The sequence below is a fragment of the Aptenodytes patagonicus genome, chromosome 5 (genome assembly GCF_965638725.1).
Source record: "Aptenodytes patagonicus chromosome 5, bAptPat1.pri.cur, whole genome shotgun sequence".
NCBI classification, from domain to species: domain Eukaryota; kingdom Metazoa; phylum Chordata; class Aves; order Sphenisciformes; family Spheniscidae; genus Aptenodytes; species Aptenodytes patagonicus.
In genome coordinates, this window is record NC_134953.1 from 34503445 (window position 1) to 34529482 (window position 26038).

Sequence of the window (26038 nt, forward strand, 5' to 3'; positions counted from 1 at the left end):
GCTTAATCCACATGAGAATTTAAAACAACAACAAAAAAAAATTCATTTCTTCTGCCGCTCACTTTCACTATCAGTTATTTCTTCCAAAGTGTTTTGATATGTGACCTTTTTGTCCGATATTTAATTTTTCAGTTACAATTCTCCACTTTATAGAAGCAGCAGCGAAAGGACTATTCCAGGCAACTGGAGGTAATTTGATTAAAAAATTGGGAGTAAGAGATTCAGAAAAAATTAGAGGATTATCAGCAATAGCTCAAAGAATTTTTGAAAGCGTTCTTAATTGCAAAGCAGAAATTATTGTTAGTAGGATAATAAGAAAATTATCTGAAAGGATTAATTTTCAGACAGACGAAATAAAAGGAAGAGGCTTACGTTAAATATCACTGCAATACAAAAATGCACAAATACCTTCTTCAACATCTGACAAATATTCAGCATCACTGAGTATTTCAGGGGCATTGGCTTTACGAACTGCATGATTTAAATAAACAAAATAATTAAATAAAAGCATAGACTATCAATGTGTCAACAAAACAATCAATGTAAAACAATAACGAATGTGCAAAGACCATATCCAACTAATACTGTTTGCTTGGGTTTTTTTTAAACGAACATTTCTTACCACAAAAAATAAGCAATAGGGGTTTTTTTATTTTTTAATACCTTCATCATCAGACATATCAAGAACTTCATTCATGGTTTCGGGTACATTCATTTTGTGCTTTTCTGTAACAGTCTGTCAAAGAAAAAAAATCATTTCAGAGTGCAGGCATCATTTTTCTTCAAATTACAGTTATTTTAAAAATTAAATGCAAGGTAGGGCATATTTTTATCTGTAGTTAGCAAAACAAGATTTAGGTTTTTTAGCTTCTTATTCACTTTCCTTTTTATAGATGCATTGAACTATACATTAAAAAAGACTATATGAAATAATACAGAAATAAGCAATATTATACTTGTGTTTTAAACTATATTCAAATTTGCACAGCAGATAAAAGCATGAGCTGAAAGCCTAGAAGATGATGATATCAAAAGAAGAAACAAGCACACTGAAAAGTTTCACATCAAGGGTTTTAATAACTCTTTAAATAGTCATCTAAATTTTGAGCAGGAATATGTCATCTCTATTTAAACTTTCTGAGGGAAGTATTTCTCCTTTGTCATTAAAAAAATGCTGCAATTTGGGAGCAGGCTTAATCTATGTGAATTTTTTCAGAGGTGCCTCAGCATGAATTGTGTGTTTTTCCCACAAATGAGAACAAGTGTAACCACATGCAGGCTAAATGATACCCCTTAAGGAATTTGTGCATGAAAGACACTCAGAAGTGGTTGTTTGATTTTCATCCTGATTTTTATCATAGGTGTATTGATTCAGACTCAGAGACCAATATAAAAAGAAAAATTAGAAGCAGAAACAAATGTTATGAATGCCTGAAACCTGTTCCTAGAATACCTGTGTATCCCGCAAATGACACACACATGCACATTTTACTCTCCAGCTGGGGTAGAGCACAACAAGCACTGGTAAAGTTTTAGGTCGCGCAGGAAACCCTGCGGAGTTATGATTCAAGGAGTGCAGTGGAATTAAAACAAACCAACCAACCAACCCACCCACCCAAAAACAAACCCCACACCAAAAACCACTCCCATCTTTACGGGGTTTTTATATTATATTATTTTTAACCACCAGTACTTCTCACCCTTCATATACAAATAAGAAATTATTAACAAGTTCAGGAGGACAAAATAGCTTTTCCATTTTAATTTATTTAAAAATATTTCAGTTTTTCTCTGGCCTCATGAATACTCATTTGGCAGTTCATGTTTCTTGGGCTACTGCCATCACTTGATATAGGCAGGAGAGCTCCTGCATGCTCAAACATCACAAAACTTATGAAAAGCCTCACACTTATTTCATTTTGTGGGAATTACTTGCAAAGCTTTTTAACACATTGCTGGTTTTTTTTTTAGGCACTACTGGATTTTTTTATTGGTGTTTGAGTATAAATTGTAGTAAAATTAGCTATGTTCATCCCTGGTTTCATTAAATGTACCTTTGGGAGTTGTTTAGCCACAAGCCTCAAAAAATAAGTCTCGGCAGTCAAACTGAGGTTTTAAGACCCTCAGTTGTAAGTCAAATTTCATGTCTAGACTTCCAAAGTCTGACAGTTACACACTTGTGACTGATAAGCAGCGTATTCCGATTTTAATGGAAATTATTTCTGGGCTTCTCTTGAGAGTAGGTATTTGGGGTAGTATAAGCCTTTCAGCATCTAACATTTCTTCTAGCAAAATTCACAGCCTGACCCACCAACTCTCTACTCTTCTTCGTCTACAGAACATAAATGATCAGTCATCTTACGCAGCAGAAAATCCCCCAGCTTCTTGGTTCTACAAGCTAAGAATGACCCTGTGATATTGGGAGTTCTTAGCATAAAAATGTGGTTTTACTTTTCCTGCAGCTACCTAGCTGTATACTAGGCAATCATTCAAGTTTATGCTACCCCATATAATCTTCTCCATCAAATTTTTCAGGTTGTGGAAAACTATTTTGGAATCTTTCTAGGGAGAAATGTGTTCCTGAGAAAACCTAGAGAGGAACTGTAAGAAAAAAATCATTATTATTTTCTGGCATATTCCTTTATATTTTATTGTTCTGAAATTTATCTTTTGTGTGGTGGATTTTCTGTAAGCTACTGAATTATAGACCACAGCCAGGATAGTCACAGGAAGAAAAAGCACATGCAGTAGCAGAGCTAAAAATCTGCCTGTCATCCCAAATGCTCATTGTATTGCAGCCACCTGCTTGCACTGATAGACCACACAAATGGGTGATGACAAAACATGGAACGCACAGTAACTGTTTTCCATCTCTGATATGCCTAAAAATGCATATGTGCACATACTTCTCTTTTTCTTTTTAATCAGGAAAAAAAGTTGCAGAAAGGAAAAAGCAAATTTGGAGCCAATGCTCTGAATTTATGTTCTTAAGACCCGATTTTGGCTTTACTACTATGGTGATGCATGGAGGCTCCTCACCTCAAACTGTTTTCTTCATAGAGCAATTTGGCAAAACATTAATGAACAAAAGACCTTTCTGAGAAATATTTTGGATTCTGTGAATCACCATTTTTCTGATAGCAGGTAATATTTGACCATTGCTAGTGCCTTTTATCTCTCCTGGCTAATGCTGCAATAAGCCTTTTGGAGAAGCAAGACAGACAAGCTGGAGTTCATGTATACGTCAGTGAATGGATATCTGGGGTTGCAGGAGCTGACTGTGGCTGCTTGCAGAAGACAGCCTTTCACCGTCTTTCAGAAGATGCCAGAAACTAGGCAATGAGGTGCTTTTAAGTAAATTCCAACCACTTTTTAGATTGGAGTATGTTCTCTTAGGCCAAATACAAGCCATTATACATCAGTCCCTTGGTGAACCCTCTCAAAAGGCAGAAGCAGCTTCTGTTTACACAAGTAATGTCTTTTCAACTGCAAACCAGCCCGTATTCGTGTGGTTTGTGCCCTAAACAACAAGATGTGCAGAAAAACGTGGCAGCTATGACCAGTCATTTACACTGTCCATTTTCTGCTTGGTTGGTACTCTTTCTGCATACAACCTAATAATGCCTACTACCTTAAAAATATATTGCTCGTATTTGACTTAATATCCGCTTTATACTGCTAAAAGGAAATAGGTGGAAATTAAACTGAAATCTCAGTAGACATGTAACTAAACAAAGCTGAATACACTGGCTTAGGAAAAATTCTTCCATTCACTGCTGAACTAAGCTGTACTTACAATCGTAGTCATGGTCTCTTCTGTCACCACCTTCAATGTGTCAACGACTGAAATGTAGCCAAGTCGCTTAGCGATGGCGAGGGCAGTGTTTCCATTCTAGCAATTGAAACATTTATAACAGAAGTTGAGTGTTAGCAAGGCTAAGTGTAGAAACTGCTAATTAACTGTAGAAAAATGCACAATACAGGTCAAATAAATGTTTGCATGTTGGTGACTGAAATAAATGTATTTTGGGTAGTAGGATACATAACCATAAGTTTTTAACTCTTTACAGAAGTGGGATGAAAACGAAAAGTTTTTCAGATGTTTGCTGTTCTAGTTTTGGAAGAGATGATGGCATGAAGGACGCGGGGGCGATGGGAATAGGCTTCCTCTGCTCTCTTCCTCTCCCACCACACACATTTTTTCCACATTTCCCTTGCTCAAATGCTTTACGCGGGGTGGGACAACTGAGCCTGAGGGGAAAGCGGCAGCCTCGCGGCAGACCCCCTGCACTTACCACAGTGAGCTCGTTGGGCGCCGCGCCGTGCTGGAGCAGGACGTTGATGATGTGGGTGTGCCCCTGCTGCGCAGCCTGGTGCAGCGGCGTGTACCCGTTCTGCAGGCACAGGGAAAGGGAAAGGCTGCAGTGGCACAGCGCACAAGCCTCCTCCACAGAACGAGCGAGGCAGAAGTGGAAAACTCACCTTCGTTTTGGCATTAACTTTTGCAGAATGTTGCAGAAGGAAGTTAACAATTTTTATGTTTCCGTAGTGGCAGCCAACATGCAAAGGAGTGTATCCCATCTAGAATGAACGTAAGCAATTAGTAAATGTGAATATCCCACACGTCCCCTGACAAAAAAACCAGACATGAAACAGCAAAAGTCCCGTTAAGCTTTATTTCTTTGGCCTATGTTAAAAAAATCCTCCAACCTTGGGAAAAAACCACACTTCTCATGAATGTCGATTCAAGTCCCATCCTTTGTGAACCCCTCCGAATGCCTTGTATTTCTGTAATCTTCAACACATGCAATGGTGATTAAAGATTTGCCTTCCTCTCCAATGGTCAGACTGTCAGGTCTCTGGGGCAAAGCCCACCTTTTTAAATAAATGTGTGTATAATGCCTTGCACAGTGAGGTTCACATGCTTGGTGCTCCTACAGTGTGATAATAAACAAAAAAGTAAATAAGTAAGTAATAACAACTTTCTAAAAACCAGGCGTGCTGAGGGCTGCCTCAGCTACAGTGCAATCTGCAGCCCATCCATTCTGACTGAAACACACGGAAGGTAAATCTAAAACAATGCGACTGATTTGCAGCTCTGCCAGAACAATCTAGTCCTACAGAAACTGGAACATCAGCTGGTGAATTGAGGCTCTAAGACAGAAAGGTCTAATTTTTCATGTGTCTGGCCTTGTGTTATGCAAACTGGAAGAAACTGCTTTTTCTTGGGAACTGCAAAGATGAGAAAGTTGAATGTATCCTTTTTGTTCCTATTACTTATTTTTCATTACTAGTGGACAGACTAAAAATGTTTGTCAACATTGGGACTCCCCCACCGAATGCTCTAAAGACAGCTAAATGGCTTTTTATAGTAAAGTATACACATTTTGGAAATTTTTCTAAAACCAGTTAGTGCAAGAAAAATATCACTTAAAAACCTGACAAGATTTTTAAAAACTACTACTGTTTTTTAAAAACCGCTCCTGGTAGCAAAGCAGGAGTCAGTAGGCTGACTCTGAACTCGCTCACTTTAAACCTCAAATATTTTAAATAAAATCAAACAGCATGTTGAAACTTGTTAATTTTAATAACTACTTTAATCAACAGTTAACATTTAACATACAATGCCACAAAACAAAGAGGACCAAAGCTTGCTCTTCCTGCTCTTTTTCTAATCGCTTAGTCCATGAGAACACTGTTAGCAGTTTTGAAAAAATTGGACTTACTTGAGATGCTTAACATATTAGAAATGATTAGATTATCTTTCTTGAAGTAATTATCTTTTCCTGCCTTATCTTCCCTGCAAGACAACACTATCTCTTCTTCCTTAACAAACATAATCAATCTACAGCTACGCAAAGGACAGTTTGGGAGATGGCTACCTCTAAACTGGACACTTGCTATTTTTCTCCATGGCACGGAGCGAGGTCACTTTTCCCCAAACCTCCCCCACACTCACACTAATAGCTTGATGGCTTTCCAGCAGATGCTTTGCTTGGCTCATAGAGATGGATTAATGGGCTTCCCCCTCTCTTGAGGTGAGTCATCGGGATTCCTTTCCCCTTTACAGGTCAGGTTTCATGGGCCCGCTGGACAGGCTCTGAGATGCCAGAAGGGTCATCTTAGCCAGTGTTCACATGGGGCTTCACCATTTTGCTTCACCATAAAAGCAGGATGAAACTACACTGCCAGTGTAATATGTCCTTTTGCTACTCTGTAGGACTTCCAATGTGGTATTGGCCCCATGCTCCATTACCAGTTTTTATGGAAAAATCAACTGCTAGGCTGTAAAAATCATATCTGATACGAGGAACACAAATACACTAAACACATGGTAAAATACACTGCAAATGTGCACTGCTGTTAATCTACAAGAATTCTGCTTTCGGAAAAAGCGTAAGAGGTGAGGCTGTCTGAGATCATTAATTCCAGTGGCGGAAAGGTCAGTTATAATATATATGGGGAAACATGGCCATGGTGCATGTCTTGGCTGCTGGTAGAGTCCAAAGCAGCCACACGGCCAGAAGGAAAATACACTACTTGGGATTGAACGATCTGGAACTAGATCCAAAAGCCAACTTTGTGGGTAGAAACACTGAAAGATGGGCTGGTCTTGTATTGACCATGCTCCTGCTGTTCTCATCAGTGTTTAAAGGTGGAAAAATGCCTTTGCTTTCCTGCTTTGAGAAGAAAAGCCTGGTGCCCAAGAAGTAGAGGCACACAGGGAGTTAAAAGCTGCAGCCTGTCATACTTCATCAGTGCATCCATGTCAGTGAGGTGTGGCCAGGTTAGACAACTTGGTCAAAAGCACTGAGGAGGCAAGTCAAAGGTCAGCCTGGGGTTCAGAAGCCAGCACTACACCACATGTTCAAACCACGAGGTCAAAGCTGCTCAGAAGAAAGAAAGAGAAAACCTCATGTGAACTATTTCCACTAGAGGGAAGTTTCAAGTGTCCACGGGCTTAGACACACTATTTTCTTCATGTCAGTTTGCCTCTGATACTACTTCACACAAGGTTACCTAATTTCAGTTGTATTAACACATGCTAGGAGATGGTAGCTGTGCCAGTTACTTTAAATTAGGGTGTGTATTTTTTCTTCAGTTAATTATATACCCTTTGCCACCTAAAGAAACTACTAGCTTTGACAACCAGGACGAGTTAATCATTGCAACAAACAGCACCAGATCAAAATTCCATTGGCATCAGCAGAACGAAACTTTCCGTTGACTTATATGAACATTGGATCAGATGCCAAATGACTACAAGGAACTTTTCCCACAGAATAGTTGCACACGGTGGTAAGAGCCTGAGCACTAGCTAAAATGTAATCATTATGAACCGAACGCTGGGACCTCATCTTATGGTTACTGTTAGTTTAGGGCTGGTCTAATAGCCTCCTAGCAGTGCCTGGGGTCTGAATCCGACAGGGCTCTCTAAGCTGGCCAGAGTCTTGAGTCTTCAGCAGAACGCTGAGCGTACTCACGGCCATGTACCTCAAACGCAGCTTCTTCAGCCCCTGCTCCTACATGTCCAAAGATAAACTCAGACTAAAATATAGCCGAACTATCAAAACATCGGTTTAAAAAAAAAAAAAAAAAAAGCCGTGAAACCTCCTCATACAAGAACTTAATTCTCTTCTCCTCCTTCAAAATACAGGCCTCTTAACATGACCTGCAAGGTCAACAAAAATCAGACATCATAAAACCAACTGAGGAGATGAAATCCAAAGTTAAGGGCCACCTGCTGGGAACGCCCTGCTAAAACCCTAAAACATTAAAATCTGGAGAATATCAGAGAGCCAAGACCAGCTGATCTCAACTTTCCCTTTGAAGTGATCTGTAAAGGCTCCTCTCTCCACCCTGTAACACTGACTATTGAAGAAGGAGCTATCAAACCCCTGATACTTACTGCAGTACAACATCAATTTCCTTCTACAAATGGTATATACAAAGATTTACATGTGGTACCTTCATAAATGGCTAGAGGAGTAACTATTGATGCTCCTTGTCACTCCTGACCGGCCTGCTGTTTAAATCAGAGACTAAGTGAAAACTTTTCCTCTTTCCCCTCCAAATGCCTGGTAGAAATCATGACATTTCCATGTGACATGGTCACTATTCTCCCTGCTACAGCTCTTGGTGTCCCAGAGCTGAAGCTCAAGGAGGCTCCCTCTGAAGCTCTTGGTGCTGCTGGCCTGGTCAGGTATGGCAGCTGGAGATGCGTGCACGGAAAGGCAGCTTCTCTGCTACAGGCATCATGCATGTCCTGGGTAGAGATGTGGGCACCTGCTAGCCTGGTGGCAAAATACCAGCTTCTTGTCTGAACTCCCTGGAGGGGCCTGGGAGTTTTAAGTTTGCCATACCCTGTGGTCATCTCACATCATGTCGTGTTCGATGAGGCAGTGCCTAATGCAGCACACAGTCACTGACAGCAGAGTGACAGAGATCTGACACGGTGGGTCACATCTCACTGGGCATGTTAGACCTCATCAGCCACCAGAGGACATCTTTCATGTTTATAGTCAGCAATGTTTGTAGTGAAGGCATTGGTCAAAATAAAACTAATTAGCAAAATGCCCTTTTAATCCCTGAGAGCCAGAAAGGATATCCTTTGCTTCTCAGCTACAGTACAGATTCCTGCATTCAACTGTTTCTAGCTCAGGAAGGTATAACATTTATATTTATATCCCAACATCCTCATGGAAAAGAGTTATTCTCTTAACTTTTCTGAAACGCTCCAACTGGCAGATTCTGCAATTACACAACCAAATTAACTATAAAAGTAGTAATTCTCATGGCTACTTGAGGCTTGCTACTTTCATTCGCTATAGAAATGTGTCCAGGAGGCTAAAATATCTTGCTTCAAAAGCTATTAATAATTAAAAAAACCAAAAACCACACCAAACAAACCTAGCCCCACAATTATACACACTTCTGCACAGCAGTTTAGGTTCAGAGTTATATTTACCAGCAAAGAACCAAGGGACTTAGTAGGCATCCTAATATTAAAAAAGTTGCTTCCAAGAAAATCAGGGCTTTTGTTTAATACAGCTCTAACGCGCATCACCTTCTGGCAGTCAGCTGCCATGCTGCTTCTAGCTGTTTTAAAGAATGAGCAGCAATATGGGAGTTAGCAGCTGGGAAGGGCTTATCAAAAGCCACAAGAATAAGAGCTAAAAAAACCCAAAATCAGAAATACTGAGCTTTTCAATTCTAATGGAACACACAAACACAAAGCATCCTTTATTCTCTTGCCCTTCGATTTTTTTGAGGGAAATTATCACAAGCCTTGTATATCATGTCAGTTAATTACTTTAATATCCTCCACTGGTAAGAATCATAAATCTTAACAGCTTGAATTACTGCATCTTTCTAGTCATGCTGACTCTCAAGCTGCTCTGTTTTTGTTTTTCTGCTGTAAATGTCAGACAATGGAGCTACAGTATTTTTGTTGATAAGGCTAGAAAATGCTCTAGATCCAAAGATCACAAAGGCATCCAGCCTTGATCAAATGAAACAGGCAAACATATGTGTACATCCACACTTCACTGCTTTGCTGAATCAGGGCCTAACATGTTGCAGTACCTTGCAAAGGTTCATTATTGTACATTATTGGGCTGGAAATTTCCACACAAATGTCTTGATAACAACTGAGCACATACCAAGAGCCAAGGAGAGAGACAGAACATACCATGAAGATATACTGAAGATATCTGTATTTGAGTGTTCGTTCTGTATGAAAGCAATTCTTTTCGACAGCACTTCCCACCCTCCCTGCCTCCTTCCTATCTCTTTCTGCATCTGAAAATTAGATATTCCAATGGAAAAATTGGATTGCTGTTATGAACCACCGTAGTGCTCAGTCTGGTACGGGGCTTCTGTTCAGAACAAGGCAGGCAGACTTGAATAAATCGCCCTGAACAAATTTGAAATAAAAGGCCCAACTCAACCTGCAAAAGAACATCACGACCTCTCAGTCACCGTTATCTCCTACCAATACTACAGTTTTAGGAACAAAAGACAGTTTAATAATGGCTTTATTTTCCAGACAGTCATCAACCAGGGACTGTGAGACCACCAATTCCCCTGGCAGAGGCCCAACACCAACAGCAGTGTAGCAACCATTTGACTAAAATGACCTGCACTGAGGTCAAAGCCCCAAATCCTGCTCTTCATCCTTGACTGAACCTGCACTCTTCTCTTGTCAGTCTTCCTTTGCCAGTCCTTCACGTTAATGCTGTAGCCTACAATAACACTATCCAATGGGATAAACAGTTGAAAAATGACATGTGGAGACCTGCTGAGCCATGAAACAATATTTACTCATGCCAACTCTCAGCACAAAGGCCCTGCAAGAAAAGTAACGTCACATATACCACTTATAGTGGTACACACTCAACATGACCACCAGAGAAGGAATATCTGCTCACAGCCATAGCTTCAGATTGACATTTAACTCCTAATATTATGTGTAAGATGAGCATTCCTTGTGTTAAGCATGATACTGAAGAACACAGAGTTTCAGCATCAAAAACTCTTTAATATACCTAAATTCAGACACAAAAACGTAATGTCAGAATGGACAAAAACTGCTGCCTTTGCAGTGGCACCCTCAAGCTTTCTAAATGTGAAGGGTTTTGAACCAGCTCTGAAGCTTCACCATCTGAAGTTCATTTTAGCGTTGTTACTTTTCCACCATTCTATTATTTGCTTCTTGCATATTAAGATAAGGTGTTTTCTGTGGCTTATCAATTGGAGCTTAGTCTAACATGGCTAGGCTTAAAACCACATAACAAAATCCCACCTTCAAGTGGCAGGAGCAGCCTTGTGGCCTCACAAGCACTAGTTCTGGCACGCTAAACCAGTGTTGTTTACTCTTCGGTGTTGACTAAGACAGACTCCCGCAGCTCTGGGATTAGAGGCTATTTAGTTAATTGATGCAGCAGAACCAGAAGGATCCCATAACGCCATCAATAAATGGAGTTCAAAACCAGCAGCTATTCTTCCTTTCATGCCTTTTTCTACAACAAAGTTCAGGAAAAAAATTTCTTGGGAGGGAAACCACTCCAAGAAAGAACCACAGTTGCAATGGTTCAGGTCTGAGAGCAATTTTGAAAATGCTCATAAGTTTTAGTGCCAGAACTGATCTTAATCATACAGACTAATCTCCCGCACAAAAGATTTTCCGTAGTGTTAGATTTTTTCTTCCCTGCTATAGCTTCAAGATACAAAATATGTTTCTTCCCAACCTTCTCCTCTAATCACCTGAAAAAAACCAATCGTGTGTGGCCCTCAGAACTTGGACAGGAGTAAGAACTCCCATGTGTCAGAATTGCAAACTCTAGATGTTTTCACAGGGAGTGTAAGTTATATATAAATGATGATTAAAGAACATGTACCAGAGGCGGAAGATGATAGCTCATTGGTCCCTACCCAAGAAGTTGAATGACCTGCTAAGTTATTAAGTGTTCTCCCTCCGTTGACAGATGCTGTGCTGGAGTGACATAACCGATGCTTACTTAACCTGGGAAAATGAGGAATATGGTAAGAAGAGAATCTAAACAAAAAACAAAGAAAAAAGACTACTGAATAGTCATCTACACCACAATAATTGAGGTAACAAAAGCGTATGGATATGAAATGGAAAGAAAAGAACAGGTCAGTGGCGACGCTGCTGGTAGCAGAGATCCCCAATATAATGCCACTCTAAGCTGTACGGCTTCACTGACTTTTAAGGCATGGATGGCCACATCTCTGCCACTGTATGTCCGAAGTAATGAATCTGAACTGGACATGCTGGACGGTATTGTGCAAACATTGCAACGGTGCTTCTGAAGCCAACTCAGCTGTTACTCTATCTTGCTCCTCAGTGCCCCTGGTTTTAGGGACAGCATGCACAGACCTTTTATTCCCATAGAACAGTTAATCCATCTAAACAAGAGAGCTTGTAACTACAGAGCTGCTATTTTACAAGCCAATCATCTAAACTTCACCTGCATAGAACATGAGGTCAAGATATGGTAGTTCTTACAGCATAACACTTTTCCTTCATTGTAGAAGTTTAGAGCTTGTCAGCTCTTTCCTTAGGAACTCAAGATGATCATCAGTTTACCTAGAAACTATTCCATGCCAAAATACATGGTACTGCATTGGCACTTTTCTTATATCACAGGTGGTAGTGAGTGGCAGGCGACCTCCACGTGGCTGACTGTGTGGAGCCTGGAGGGCTCACCACTGCACAAACCCAGCAGGTGGGACTCTGCAGAAGCCAGTGAATAAGCATCAAGCTCACTCCACTCTAACACAATCCTGCAAGGCACATGGGTGCCTTCTTCCTAAGGAGCAGGCAGTCCCCTACAGCAGAGAGGGCAAATTAGCATGGTAGGCAGAAGGACAAGCCATTGCGGGTGTTCTTCACCACAGAGGCCTACAGGATCAATAATGCACATTTTCCCAGACAGGTGATTTGTTACACCACAAAGTAGTTCTGCTTAAATACACCTTGACTTTGCCTGACCTATGAGTCCCTGCCCCACTTCCTAACAACTATGGGGCAGTCCCACGGAAGCAAATGTGTACTGGGAAACTATTCTTTACCTGCACTAGTTACACACATATAACTGAGGAATGAAGGTGAACAACAAAGGACTTACTGTTGGGGGTTTTTTTAATTATATGACTATTACGGATGACAGGATTCATGCTGCAGACAGTCAAATATGACTGCATTTTTTTCACCTGTGCGTGGTTTTACCTACTGACTAGTTCAATTTTCAGAGATGCAATTAAAAAATTCAGCTCCACCCAGAGGAGATCTCTGAATGAGAAACTGAAGCCCCTTTTCTGTGTGTCTCTACAGAGCCACACGCCTGCTCCACCACATTGCCACCCTGCCGGGCTTAAATTTCAGTATAGAGCTTGTGCAACTGTGTCAGGCTGGCCCTGAGACCCAACAAACATGCCCTGCCTCTCAGCTGTGACAGCATCTCAGACGTTTCTACCATGCTAATGTGACTAAAAGGCCACTAGTCCAGAACTGGATCCTATTTGGATGTTGGAGAGCAGGCAAAAGGGACACGTGACTGCCTGCACCTGTCAATGTAAATGTCTCCTTAGACTACTTACTGTTTGTGGGACAGAGAAGAGTGGGAGAAAGGCAAACACTCACAGACAAGTTGTACAGGCTAGGAGGTGATTCAGCTCTGACCAAGTTAAAAGAGCAGGTTCTGCAATGTCTTGCTACAGAAACCAAAACCAGGTAGGAACTATCTCCAGAAAGGCAACCATATACATCTGAGGAAATCGTGCAAAGAATGAACCAGGGCAGATCTCATCTGCTGCTGGATGATTTAGCAGGTGATAAAAACCCAGACTGATTCATCTGTAAAATACAGGCTGAGGATATGTTCCAAAAGTATAAAGCTGGAGAAGCTCCTGGGATTTCAGCAGAACTATTTCAGTTTCATGTCAGAATAATGTCACTGAAATCAGTAGCCGGTACAGTTGGAATTACACAGTAGAAAAATCACATAACAATGACTTTTCCCTCTGCCATGGATTATAATCAGCTGAGCTGCAGCCGGAGATGATGATGGATTCAGCCCTTTCTGAGATGTCAGTGTGATGACAGAATGATAATACTGCTGGACAGTCTGACACACCTGGACATTTCTGGGATGCAAGCACAGCACCTAACCTGTGGAACACACCTAGGAGAGAGTTGTGAAAGCTGTTACTCTGCACAAAGGGTGCAGGTCAGATTGTGAGACTTGGTTCATTTAGCTGATTTGATCAGCTACAGTCCAAGTATTTGGTCACAACTGATTTCTCATCCAGCTAAAGGAATGACTCTGAGATCTAGACAATTCATGAAGAATGTAAGTGTCATCAACACTGAGATCATTATCATTAAATTCTGAACACCGTATAACTGTTAGTGAGCATAAACCCATTTGTACACAGGCTATTGGAATTTACTCCCAACATCGCTCTTAAAACCAATACTGTGAAGTGGGAGGCATCATTGCTTGGGGTCTCAAAAGCATCCCCAAGCACCTTGGAAAGTCAGGTCTCTTATTTAGGAGTCCAAATATCTACTTTAGGCAAGACTATTTTTAGGCAAGTAAATTTGAAATGGACCACCATCGCATATATGTATTTCATATTAGAAAACAGTGATAAAGAATTTCAAATTTGTCCTCAAGAATTAAATGTTTCATCTCTAATATTATTTTTGAAGACAGAGTAGAGCAATATTTACTGACAATCTAACAGGTTTACCATCAGGAGAACAATGGTCTAGTCTGAACTTGGGACACCAGAAAAAGTCAGTTCCCTAGAATGTACCCATATGATGAAATAGCTCACCTCACTAAGCTTTGCAAAACAAAGCGGCTTAGAAATTCAGAGGCATCCAATCATGAAGGCTGAGTCAAACTGTAGGAGTAGGGGTAATCTTTATAAATGAACAATGGCTTTACTTGCAGAATCATGTCTACGGATGGCTATTTAGTATCAGCTCAGGGAAAGGAAACCATTTCATAGTCTCTTAAGTCATGGGAAAAAGTATTAACCACTTAATAGCCAGGAATGCCTACATTGCATTCACATTGTTTCTCTTGCTGTAAATACAGATGTTTTAAGTAACAGTTCTGAGTTTTGTTTCTACTGCAGCTGAATGGAAAGTATGTGCAACATGTAAAAAATACCAAAAGCAGATGAGAGTATGCATACGGTGAAAGATTATATGACTCTCTGTAGAGAGAGCACAAGCTTTTCTGAAGGTTTCCTTACATAAAAAACAGATCAATCCCACTTACCTTCAGTGAAACACAATAGTAGGATACAATCTAAATCTATATTGATCTAAATATTTGGCAAGAAATAAGCTTACTGCTCAAAGACTGAGCATAACACTAAACATTCAAGTTTACATATCTTCTATAATAATTTATTACAAGGAATGTTTCTCTGCTGTTATTTCAGTTTCACCCTGAAATTGATTACTAGTCCAGTCCATAGGCTCATGCCTCCCTGAAAGGAACTAATACATGTTTGTACCTTCGTCTGTGCATCAACAGCAGCTCCCTGGTTAACAAGAACCTCTGCTACATTGACTCTATCCTCTTGAGCAGCCAGGTGGAGTGGCGTCAGTCCACTCTGTAAATTAGAAGGAACAAGTAACAATCTTCAGCGGAGGCATATGAATACTAAAATGCAAATTCAGGTATCAGTAAGACCCAAAACATCCTACTGAATTTAAAGAAATTATAAATTCCACTTTCACTGTGTAACGTGCTTCCTAATCACATTTGTTGATAATCAAGAAAGTACAATTTGAAAGCCAGGAAGATAATGTTTCTTTTACACAAGGAACATTTCTTCATGCAGCATTCAACATGGGATAGCAAATTATAGCACTTTAAGAAAAAGTCGCATAGCATTTTTTTACCTCCTAATTCACTTCCTTAGAATGAGTAAGATTTTAAAAGAAATATTGAATTATTGTTTACACTTCTACAAGTTTTCTAGAAGTAACATTCACTCAGATTTATCCTTACCTTTTACTCCTCTGCTTGATCATTTTCAAACACAAACAGAAAAGAGAAAACTACATTTCTCTGAGATCAGGTCCATTTCTCTCTGCTCAGGGAGTATACAGACCTGCTAGATGACATGTACTGACACTTTTTGGATAGCTCATTATTTTTCTTATCTGAAACTTGAGATCTAAAATCCTTAAAACCTCAGAAAGCTATGCAACTTTCTGTCACATAAAAGACCTCCAGTAGAAGAGGCAGAAGAGAGAATCTGCTGAGGGGATGTTGTTAGGAATCGGAAAGAATATTCTTTACTTGCAAATTACAATTCTTTTTCTCTCCTCCTGTTCCTACTGCCTTTAGCACCGGTGACAGAAGAGCGGGTGGCAGCAGTTGGCACATCAGGCAGAAACACTTGCTAAGCTTCCTACCCTTGAACCCAAACTCATGTCCACAGTGGACTTGCTACCAAAGGCAGTAACTGCTGAGAGCGTCTCACTGTACTGCACTCGAACGTGCAATCCTGATGACACTGCAGCTTAGGTGGGTCACATTACACAAATATATAACAGTAACCTACTGTAAATTACCTAATGGAGCCCAGATATTATGAGCCAAACCTTCTAAAAAAGATACAATAAGTGCTCAGTGCCCACACTGGGGCTCTGAGTATTCAGCTCCCAACCATTCTGTGGATCCTGAAGAAAACAAATGCTCTTTTTATTCCCATCGCAAAACTCAAAAGTTAGTGTGCTTTAAATATCTGGCTTCAAATATAGGTGCTGAGCTCAGAGGAAATGTGCATCTCTGAGTACAGGGGAACTATTTTCAAAAGGTGGTGTTAGCAGTATAATGAGAAACTAGAGATTACAGCTGAACAGTAACAGATTGAAGGACGTTGCAGGTAATTAACCTCTGGTGGGGCTGAATCAAAATGCCAAGCAGCTGCAAGCGTGCTCTCTGTATTAGCCTTAGCAGCAAAACCATTGATAGCCAATGTGATACAGAATGTGTACATGGCAAATTGCCCTGTAGGAATACAAAGTACATCCTGCACTGCATAAGCCCACACACTTGATTGAGACTGGGGAAAAAAAATCAACATCTGCAAGAGAAGCTTCCTGAAGGAGGGCCCAAAACCAACCAAACCGTAAGTTGGAAACAGGAAAACACAGCAGCCCTGTACAGTATCACCCACAGCCTCAGAGGACATCGTGTCTTTCTACCTGCTGAGAATAAGTATTTTCCATGAAAAACTTGTCTCTTGCCTTTCTACTTTAGCCACATAAATCCATACTGAAACCGCACTTTACAACATCTCTGATGTCTAGTGGGGCATTTAAAGAATTAAGGCTGCGCATTTTCTAGAAACATTACTCAAGAGCAGACTTAATAGCCTATAAATTCATACATATAGAAACTAAAATCTACCAACTTCCCTTTCCTGTTCCCAGGAGAAATTACACTGAAAGTCACTGTGCTCTGAGGAACACCCCCTGGGGAGGAAGAATCACTTATATTAATGAATGAAATCTCAGACAACCTTGCTGTTATTATCCCATTAAAAAAATCAGCTTCCCTTAAGTTAGCTGTTACCATTGCTCAATGGTCAAGCATATATCTAGAGGCTCATAAATGACACGTGCCAACCCCACTGACCGCTGGGGGGAGGAAGACATTTTCTCTCTAGACATGTTTTGGCAGACTAGCATAATGTGGAAGGAAGGGAGATGAATTAGTAAGTTCCTCTGCAGCATGTGCTATCATCAAAACTTGGGAACTACGAAATACAGTTCATTCAATGTGACATGGCGTGCTGCTCTCTTTGCTTTTAGAAATGATGATGTGTATTCAAACACCTGCAGCGGTTTTCAAAACCTGCAGAATCACAGTGGACAAAATTTACTTGCAGGCCCCTATCATCACCGTATTTGTTTATTGCCTTAGCACCAAGCAGGGGGAACACTTACCTTGTTGCTGAGATTTACATTAGCGTTTCTCGTAAGAAGCAATGACACCATGTCCACGTGGCCGTCCTGAGAGGCAAGATGTACAGGGGCGATACCCTGCCTGGTTACAGCATTGGCATCAGCACCATATTCCAGCAGCGTAGTTGCTATGTCCATCTGGTTTTTCTTGGCAGCTATGTGCAGTGGCGTATAGCCGTTCTGTCAACAGAAAGCACTTCATTGCAAGCTACTCATTAAACAATGTGATAAATCACTTTCCTGTACCTACCCAACTCTATGAAAGTAAGTCATTAGTTCTAAAAATTGTCAAACGTAGTCTAATACAATATTAACTAGTTGTACAAATGAACGTATCAGAACTTTAAACAATCTGGTTTTGAAAGTACCGCTACAAATAGGAGGATTCTGAAAGAAACTTTCAAATTTGGGAAAAAAAAATCTGTTCAGAAGAGCACAACCTATAGCAATAGGAATTTGAGTTTCATTTCACAGACATTTGCTACTTTTCCTTAAATGTACATAAAATCTTTAACAAACAGAAGAGCAGGATGTGTGTTCGTAACTCAGAACAGCTGTTATTGTTTGGGGTTTTTTCCCATTTCCCAGTGTGAATGAAAGCATTACGTACATGAAATATGGCCTTTCTTGCAGCATTTACCCTAACCTTACTAACAGGCTCTTTTCCTTCAGATCAAGGGAAAATTAAAGCATATAACTTTAGAGTCTTGCATTCTTTGTTTTTTTTGTTCCTTCCAATATGCGTACCTACTGAGCCCCCTACTAAAAATAAAAATGCAGTATCTATTGCATGGTAAAATTCGATAATTCTAAAAAAGGATGGATTTGGCAGAAAATAGATAAATAGATATAAAGAATAACTGATTAGCATGCTAATACCAAAACATTGACTAAGGTATGACCAGCTTTTGGTACAGATTGCGATGCCTGTTTAATCAAGAAGTTTCTGTCTTTCAGAAATGTATTAGCCCTCATTTTAAAGCAAACGGCAAATGTGCACACGTACGCATGTGACTAAGGAAGAAGATCGGGGGGCATGAGACCCTAGCTGCATAAACCATTTCGTATGGTATCGTAAGTACCACGTGCATCTCAGATTACACAGCCGGATAAGATCTATCTAAAGGCACAAAGCATTCACCTGGCTTGGCTCCTCCCTGCGCCCTGTGGGGCAGCAGGGCTGGACTATACAGGAAGGCAGGTCACAACAGATGAATGGTGATGCAGGTAGGAGCGAAGAATAAATACACAGGGGCACAGAAATGATTACAAGAGAGCTTTAATAGTAATCCGGAAGTGAGAGAGACGCACAGCACTAACTCCACGTGGAAAAGGTTCTGTAACCTTCAAAATTCAGTTCAGATTCAGTTCAGATCTTAGATACCAAGATATTTCAAAGCGACACCTGGGAAACACAGTGCCACAATGAATAAGGGAAGTACACGGCCACCGAATTTTCACTTTGAAGCTAAGATACTTCAGGAGAAACAAGCACAATCCTCTCCCTTAGACTTCCTGCATGAGACTGATATGTAAAACAGCCTTTGCAACATAAGCACCTACTAAATCCTAAATACTACATGCTAAATCCTGCGTATATGCTAAACTCTGTGTATTTTAAATGCAACTCATGTATATTTTGTAAAATAACAAATGCAGTTTTCAAGCCTTTTCCTCAGAAATGGGCATACATTGCTTTCAGTGGAATGGAAAGCAACAGATTGCCAACAGAAGGCAAAAAGAGAGCTGAAAAATAAAAGCCAAAATTCAGCTCAGTCTCAAGTCTGCATCTTCTCCTCATGATAAAGGCTGTGCTCTGTCACTATGCATAGATGCGGAAGGGAACGGAGAAGTTTGGAAATAAGGGTATGGGGTTATTCTGGCCGCCAAGGAAAAGAGGGAAAAAGGGAAAAAGGTTAAAGATGAAGGGACAGAGAAAAACTGAGGCTTTGGAGGGGGGGGGGGAGAGGAAGAGAAGCATTGTAAAGTGGATGCCAAATCAAAATTAGGCACAAGACTAATTTTGGCCTATAAAAAAGAACAGTTCATCAGAATAACTGTTTGTATCACAGTGCTGTACTCTGACACGGCCACTTCCCATACCCTTTCACTGGTCACTCTTCAAGGCAAATGGTCCTGGGCCAGGCTAATGAGTCAGTCCTAAGATCAGTGTTAAAGACAGGAGTGCCACAGAAAAAGCAACTGCTGATGAAACTAACTGTGGAGCCAGTGATGAGATATGACATAACACATTTATTTATTAGACCACATTTACAAAAATGGGAAATCATCTGCTGTTACCAACATCATCTTTCAGATGACTGCACAGTGGTTGCCTAAAGCAACAAACATGCTACCGTTAATTTTATTTAGTATTGACGCTCTAGTCAGTGTTGCTGTGGCTCACTTGCTGCAGAATACTAACAAATGCTTTCTTTTAGGAAGACTTACAAGCTGGCACTTGAAGGCCTGAAGTGGCAGCTGCAAAACTGTTCTGTTACAGATGGGGAAGCTAAGGTGACCTGACACACGAGTTTGTGTAATATTATACCATAGTCTATAGTGCTTCCACCTTGGTTTGGACTTCCCAAGTCCTTGGCAGTGGCTGCTGCAATCCCTGTCCCTACAGGATGCACAGCTTCCACTGGCAGTTTCTTTCAGTGAAAACTGGGTCAGTGTCTTCTCATGCCCTTCAGAAGGCCCCTTCTTCCCCACAGTGGCATTTAAGAGTTCTGTGTTGCAGCAGTAAAAGATCAGAGATCACTCCAGTTCATCTCCTGGGGCACTGCTCTGGCAGATTGCCACTATCGACATATTGATTTTAGACTGTGCCGTTGCTGCTGGCTGTCCATGTTTATTTAACTTTCCTCTCTTTTGCACTATAAGTTCTGGGACCTACCATGTGTGACAGACTCCATCCTCTTCTTTAGCCGTGCAGAAGGCCTCTAGTGTTATGGCTGTATGTAGTCATGTGTGAGAGGAAGGCAATCAAGGAGAGCTGTCTGTCTATCTACGATACTGGCTTTTCCACTGGCTCTCCCTTTTCCACTGTGTTTTTCTGCAGTGATTTTAGGAACGTATCTGGGTTGTTTCAGATGGGGTATTTACACTGCACTTCCCCCACTTGAACCTACATATGCTTCCACCCTGTTTTAGTTATTGCTGCTGTCCAACTATTGATTATCGATCCATACTTAAAACTGGGATCCACAAAGGATATAGACACTCTAAGCTTCTCTAAATTCTTTCTTCTACTCAGAACTAGAATACGTTTAAATATTTATTCTTTCACATCCCCTGAAATCTTACACTATGTGTTGTCTTGCCTACAGTAAATTGCAATCAAAGCAGGGCTGTGACTAGTTGTTTTATTTTCTCACCAGTCCATTTACACTGTGGTAGAAGTATTGTGAAGCACATTAATAACTATGCACATTGTACTGAGAAACATATCACACTCCAGAAGTCATCCTGTGGCATAATACAGGAGAACTACCCCTGTTTAGCAAGACATTAACTCCAAGCTTGCCCTGCACAGATGTTAAGATGCAATGACATAAAGTTGGCTGGCTTGGAGAAGGTAATAAGGAGACCGGACAAGTGAAAGCAAGGCTCAGTATTCACCAAGACTGAACTTCATTGAAACTAGAGATTTTCAATGTTTCTACAGCTATATTTGCTTTTTTACTGCTATTTTATTCACCCGCAGAATTATTCTATCAGCTTTATGTGATTGTGAGACATTAATAAAAAAGGTCACTGAGCCCCCTGTAATTGCAAGTATATACAGTCTAGAAAGAACAGAGGTAGACAGTCAATAAAGTGACACAAAAAGCCTAGGTATTGTTCCCCCAGAGTGGCCAGTACTTGTACCTTGGCAGATGCGTGAGGTGAAGCTCCCTGGTCCAACAGTAGGAGTGCCACTTTTTGATTATCATAGTGTGCAGCTACATGCAGTGGTGTTAAACCGCTCTAAAAACACATGCAGAAAAAACAAGTGCTGTTACAGACCCTCTCCAGGGAAAACTTAAGAGTTTGGAAAATTGGAGTAGATAAGGTGAAAAAACACATTTGTTATTCATTCATGTATCCAGAGTCTTTGATAACTTCAGAATAAAAAAATAAAACAGAGATTTGAAAATCGTTACTGAGCTGTGAAAGCCCTTTTCACTTTTCCCAGGGAAGATGAACAGGGAAGCACATATCTGTGCTGCTCCCAGGATAGAGCAGGTAAGGAATTTTGACCCTGAGGTCATACCCTCGGCAATGTTTTTCTTTTACTGCAGTGGATAAGTAAACTGTCCCTTGGATCTGTAAAAATCCAAGCTGGGCTGGTCTAAAAGCTTGAGGTCCTACTGGGACCTGTCATGAGACCTGGGGGAGCAGAGCCAGCTGCCTGAATACTCTGATAAGGACTGTAAATAGTCTGGGTGGGAAGGAAGGGGAATGGTTTGCCTCCATTCCCCTGGATGGGTACAGAGAGGACATAATTTTGTTGTCAATTAATGACAATAAAAGTCACTTTTGCCAAGAGTTTGCTGACTCTTGGCAGCCCCAACAGGGACTGGAATATTACATGAAACCTATCCCAGCTAAACCCAGGCTGTGGATACTAGTGTGATAGTAAGTAGGTAGAAGGATATTATTAGAATATTATGTGCATTTAGATATTTGCTGTGCAAGTGGCAGTGGCTTCTTTTGTCCTACCTTTCCAGAAGCATCAGGAGATGCATTCTTCTGAAGCAGGAGGTTGGCTACCTCAATTTTCCCATATTTTGCAGCCACATGTAGAGGAGTAAATCCTTTCTGTAAGAGAAAGCAGTTATATAGCAGCCTTGTGCACTCTTTCTCAGGGTAAGGTTTGTCTCTGATCTACAAGGATACTGCTGTTTCCATCCATCCATAGTCCTGAGTACAGGCAGCCAGTCTGCAGCTTCCCAACTGCCCTGGCAGGTCTGGAGGTGCTCCCTTGCAAGGCAAAGCCCTATCTGCATTAAAACAACTGTTAAAAGGGAAGAGTCAGTTCCTTTCTTCACACCACCAAAGATCCAAGGACAAGGCTGGGTAACAACTTACCAACTCCCGTCAAGAATTTCTGCCCTGCATTCCTTTCATTCTGAGAAAATGCATGTCTGATCACTGGGATATGTTGTACGCCAGGCACTGAGGTAAAAGCATGAAGCTTTGTATCCTTTTAACAAAATGTAGCTCATTCTTACATTATTTGTACGTGTATATGACTCTTGCAGCATTTAATTCACAAGTAGCACTTGCTACAGGTATATTTTACTATTGAGGCTCTCTCTTTTGCAACTCCCTTACCTTGGTAATGATAGCTAAAGATGCACCATGATCCAAAAGAACAGAAGCTACGTCTTCGTGTCCTTCTCGAGCAGAAAGATGCAGGGGCGTATAGCCAGACGTTGTAGCTGCGTTTGGAGATGCTCCTTGCTGTAGCAGCTGCTGTACTATATCTGCTTTTCCCAGTCGAGCAGAAATGTGCAGTGGCGTTTGGTCATCCTAAACATAAAGGAAACAACACAGTCCTACATAAGAAAACTAAGGCTCATATTTTGACAGAAAATATTTGCTCGGATTCTATCGCTTTTCAAAATTGCAGACGAGCATTAAGTTTACTGAGGTCTTACCTAGCGAATATTGCATGTTGGCTTTCTCTTTGTCATATACTAAAGATATATTGTGCTTTGTTGATGCATCACAAAATATTCCAGACAGGTACATAATCCATAACAGCAAATAAACTGATCAATTTCCTTAATCTGGATTTGCCTCACTTTGCTTTGCCACTAAGGTGCATTGAATTTCCTGTTGAATTTGAGATCTTTCTTAAAATGCAGTGAATGCATAGCTCTATTCCTCACATCTTGATCTCTCTTACGATTCCCAGCAACATGACCTGAGGTGCTTAGCATATTATTGCCTAGTAACTTGCATTAAGTATCTTATTTTGCTCATTTTTACTGGTGAACTATTTGTTTGGTATTTTGCAGATAACTTTACAGTGGATGTAACTGAAGATAAAGCATGGTGCTGAAACTCACCGTTGTTTTCTCACTGCTCATTCAGAACACAATAATCCTAATAGTTCTAAGTATAAGGGTTGCTCTGTCATGAGTCTTGTCGTTTATTTATTTTCCTTCAGTGAAAACATTGTGGTTGTTTGTGACCTTGTTCTGAGCGTCTAATAGATAATTTCTTCCTTATTCATTATTTGGTTTTGTATTTTTGTCCTCCCCATTCTCAGTTGTACAATCTTTGGATTAAGCACACTACCACAACAGTATGGTCAACAAAGCCTGTGACTTCATTTTTCCCTGTTCCTCATAAATCTATTTAAACGTCTTTCTCTCCCCATTTTTCCCTGCTGAATTTCCTACCTTTTAGGAAAGGTACTGCTACCCCACGTCCTGCAGCAGAGTAGTTCTGAGGTGTTCTCTGCTAGGGAGACTTCTGCCCATGCCCATCCTACAACAGTGATTTTACACCTTTGGGATTTAGGATGAGAGAGCGTCAGGATGTGAATGCTGCTTCTCTGCAGGGAAATTCTCTTCTGACTAGTGGCGAGCCTTTATGGTTCTTAAATGTTTCCAGTTTATGCCTGTTTCCCACAAATTTCTCAATGCTGATGTTAGCACTGGTGTATAATCTATTACTTGTATTTAGTTGTTATTTGTGATAACAAATTGATCACAGGCAATGGCAGTTTGCACAAATTAATTCATTGTGTGAAATTATTTAGAAAATATTTGCGTGACACTGCTTCTGAGCATGAGCTGTTCACTTTCAAGGCTGTCTTTGGAGATTTACAGACCACATAATTCACTTCTATTGTCAAACTGCTTGCAGATATGAAATGTATCTGCTATAAATATTTAGTCAGGGTTCCTTATAAGTAGATATTCTTACTAGTAACTTTATTTGTGAGCCAATTCACAGATGATAATTTCACAGTGAAAAATAGATTTCTTTGAAATTGTATTCATTTAATCACTATTTGAAAAAAAAAAAACATTTTCCTGGTTTTACCTATTAAGACTGCTATTTATTGCACCCATTTATCTCCTTTGCCTGTCTGTTTCCTGGAACTCTTATTTCCATAATTTTGCATACTTCTTCAGCAGCTCTTGAGCATTTCTTTTTCCTTCCCTCTTATCTTCCTCAATTGCAATTGTTTCTATAGGGTCTGTTCCTTCTTTTCAGCCCTATGGTACATCCCCTTACTGTGCCTCCTCACTTTAGGAGGTGTTCTTTAGAAGTAACTATTTTTGAATGCATACAGGTTGATGCTTTAGGGACACGACAGGAGACACCAGCAGCATAGGGTTTACAGTTTTGCAGAAATAAAAGCAGTTTTGAGGCATATGTCCCCCTTCTTGCTTCCCACCCCAAAACAAAACTCTCCAAATGCATGATACTTTATATTAAAAGTTGATGAAAAAACGGGCACTTGACATCTCCTGCCTTCTCTCTTACATACAGATCACTCATGACTACAGTAAGAGAGTACATAACAAAATATCAGTGGTCACTATGCCAGGCCCTTGGCTTCATCTCCCTTTCTCTTCCCGAAAAACACATGCAAGATGAATGTGATTCCTTGCTTTGTTAAATATGGATAATCTAGGGTTATTATACCTGGACCATCACCTTACCTTAGCTTTAGCCTCCACCTGAGCTCCATTTTGTACAAGGTATCGAACGACCTCTGTTTGGCCAGCTCTGGCAGCCATGTGCAGCGCCGTTTCTCCTCTCTAGCACGCAGCAGCAAAAACAAAATATCATTAAAAACACACTGCAGGAAAAACAAATCCCAACATGTTTCATAAATACAAAAATACCGGTAACTCAGTTCAGAATAATCTCCACTAGCATATTTTGTAGTAGCTGTCTGTGAGCAAGATGGGAGATTAAGTCAATATTTGACCTCTTAGCTGTATGCTACAAAGCAGTTTATTTCAGGGTCAGTTTCCCAACACAATAGTGCCTTTGTCACTAGTCTTTTGCTGAAGAGACAGTGCAATTTTTGTATTTACTAGCATTTTACTAACAGTGTTAAAAATTACATCAATTTAAATAAAGCCTAATTTAGTCAAACAAAAAATTTATTTCAAATTTTGTATATTCAGATACACACAAGTTTTCTTCCTGCTATGCCCTATGCCTCTACTACCATTTGTTATCTGACAAACACTGAGATGGGTGAACAAGAGGAAAATAAAACTATTACCGAGTACATTAATCTAAAGCTTCATGGACTTAATGAAAGACAAATCCAAGGAAACTAGAATAAATTCAGGGGGAAAACTGCTTTCTACATTTTTGGACATCAGTATGTCTTTAGGTACAAACACCCGCTAATTTACAAATGGTGTTGCATTTTTATATAATTTAATAGAATTAGCAAATGAAGTCTTTAATAAAAGATTGTCTTCTAACTGCACCTGTGTATGGAAGGTGAAAGGGAGATTTTGAGGCCAAACTGTTAAAAAG

The 26038-nt window shown here is 40.3% G+C and overlaps 1 protein-coding gene across 8 annotated transcripts in view; it reads right to left on the reverse strand.

The window, feature by feature from the left end:
- ANK3 (ankyrin 3) overlaps positions 1 to 26038 on the reverse strand; it is a 208866-nt gene that overhangs the window by 81650 nt on the left and 101178 nt on the right. For 5 of the 8 annotated variants that reach the window (XM_076339316.1, XM_076339319.1, XM_076339318.1 and 2 more), the window contains exons 13-22: positions 25201 to 25299; positions 22850 to 23047; positions 22235 to 22333; positions 21401 to 21499; positions 17510 to 17707; positions 15061 to 15159; positions 4483 to 4581; positions 4296 to 4394; positions 3797 to 3892; positions 664 to 736 (exon numbers count right to left, since the gene is read on the reverse strand). In XM_076339316.1, the coding sequence (XP_076195431.1) occupies positions 664 to 736; positions 3797 to 3892; positions 4296 to 4394; positions 4483 to 4581; positions 15061 to 15159; positions 17510 to 17707; positions 21401 to 21499; positions 22235 to 22333; positions 22850 to 23047; positions 25201 to 25299 (1159 nt within the window). Of the gene's footprint in view, positions 1 to 408; positions 472 to 663; positions 737 to 3796; positions 3893 to 4295; positions 4395 to 4482; positions 4582 to 15060; positions 15160 to 17509; positions 17708 to 21400; positions 21500 to 22234; positions 22334 to 22849; positions 23048 to 25200; positions 25300 to 26038 lie in introns of all 8 variants that reach the window. The other 3 variants (XM_076339317.1, XM_076339313.1, XM_076339312.1) reach the window with 1 other exon arrangement.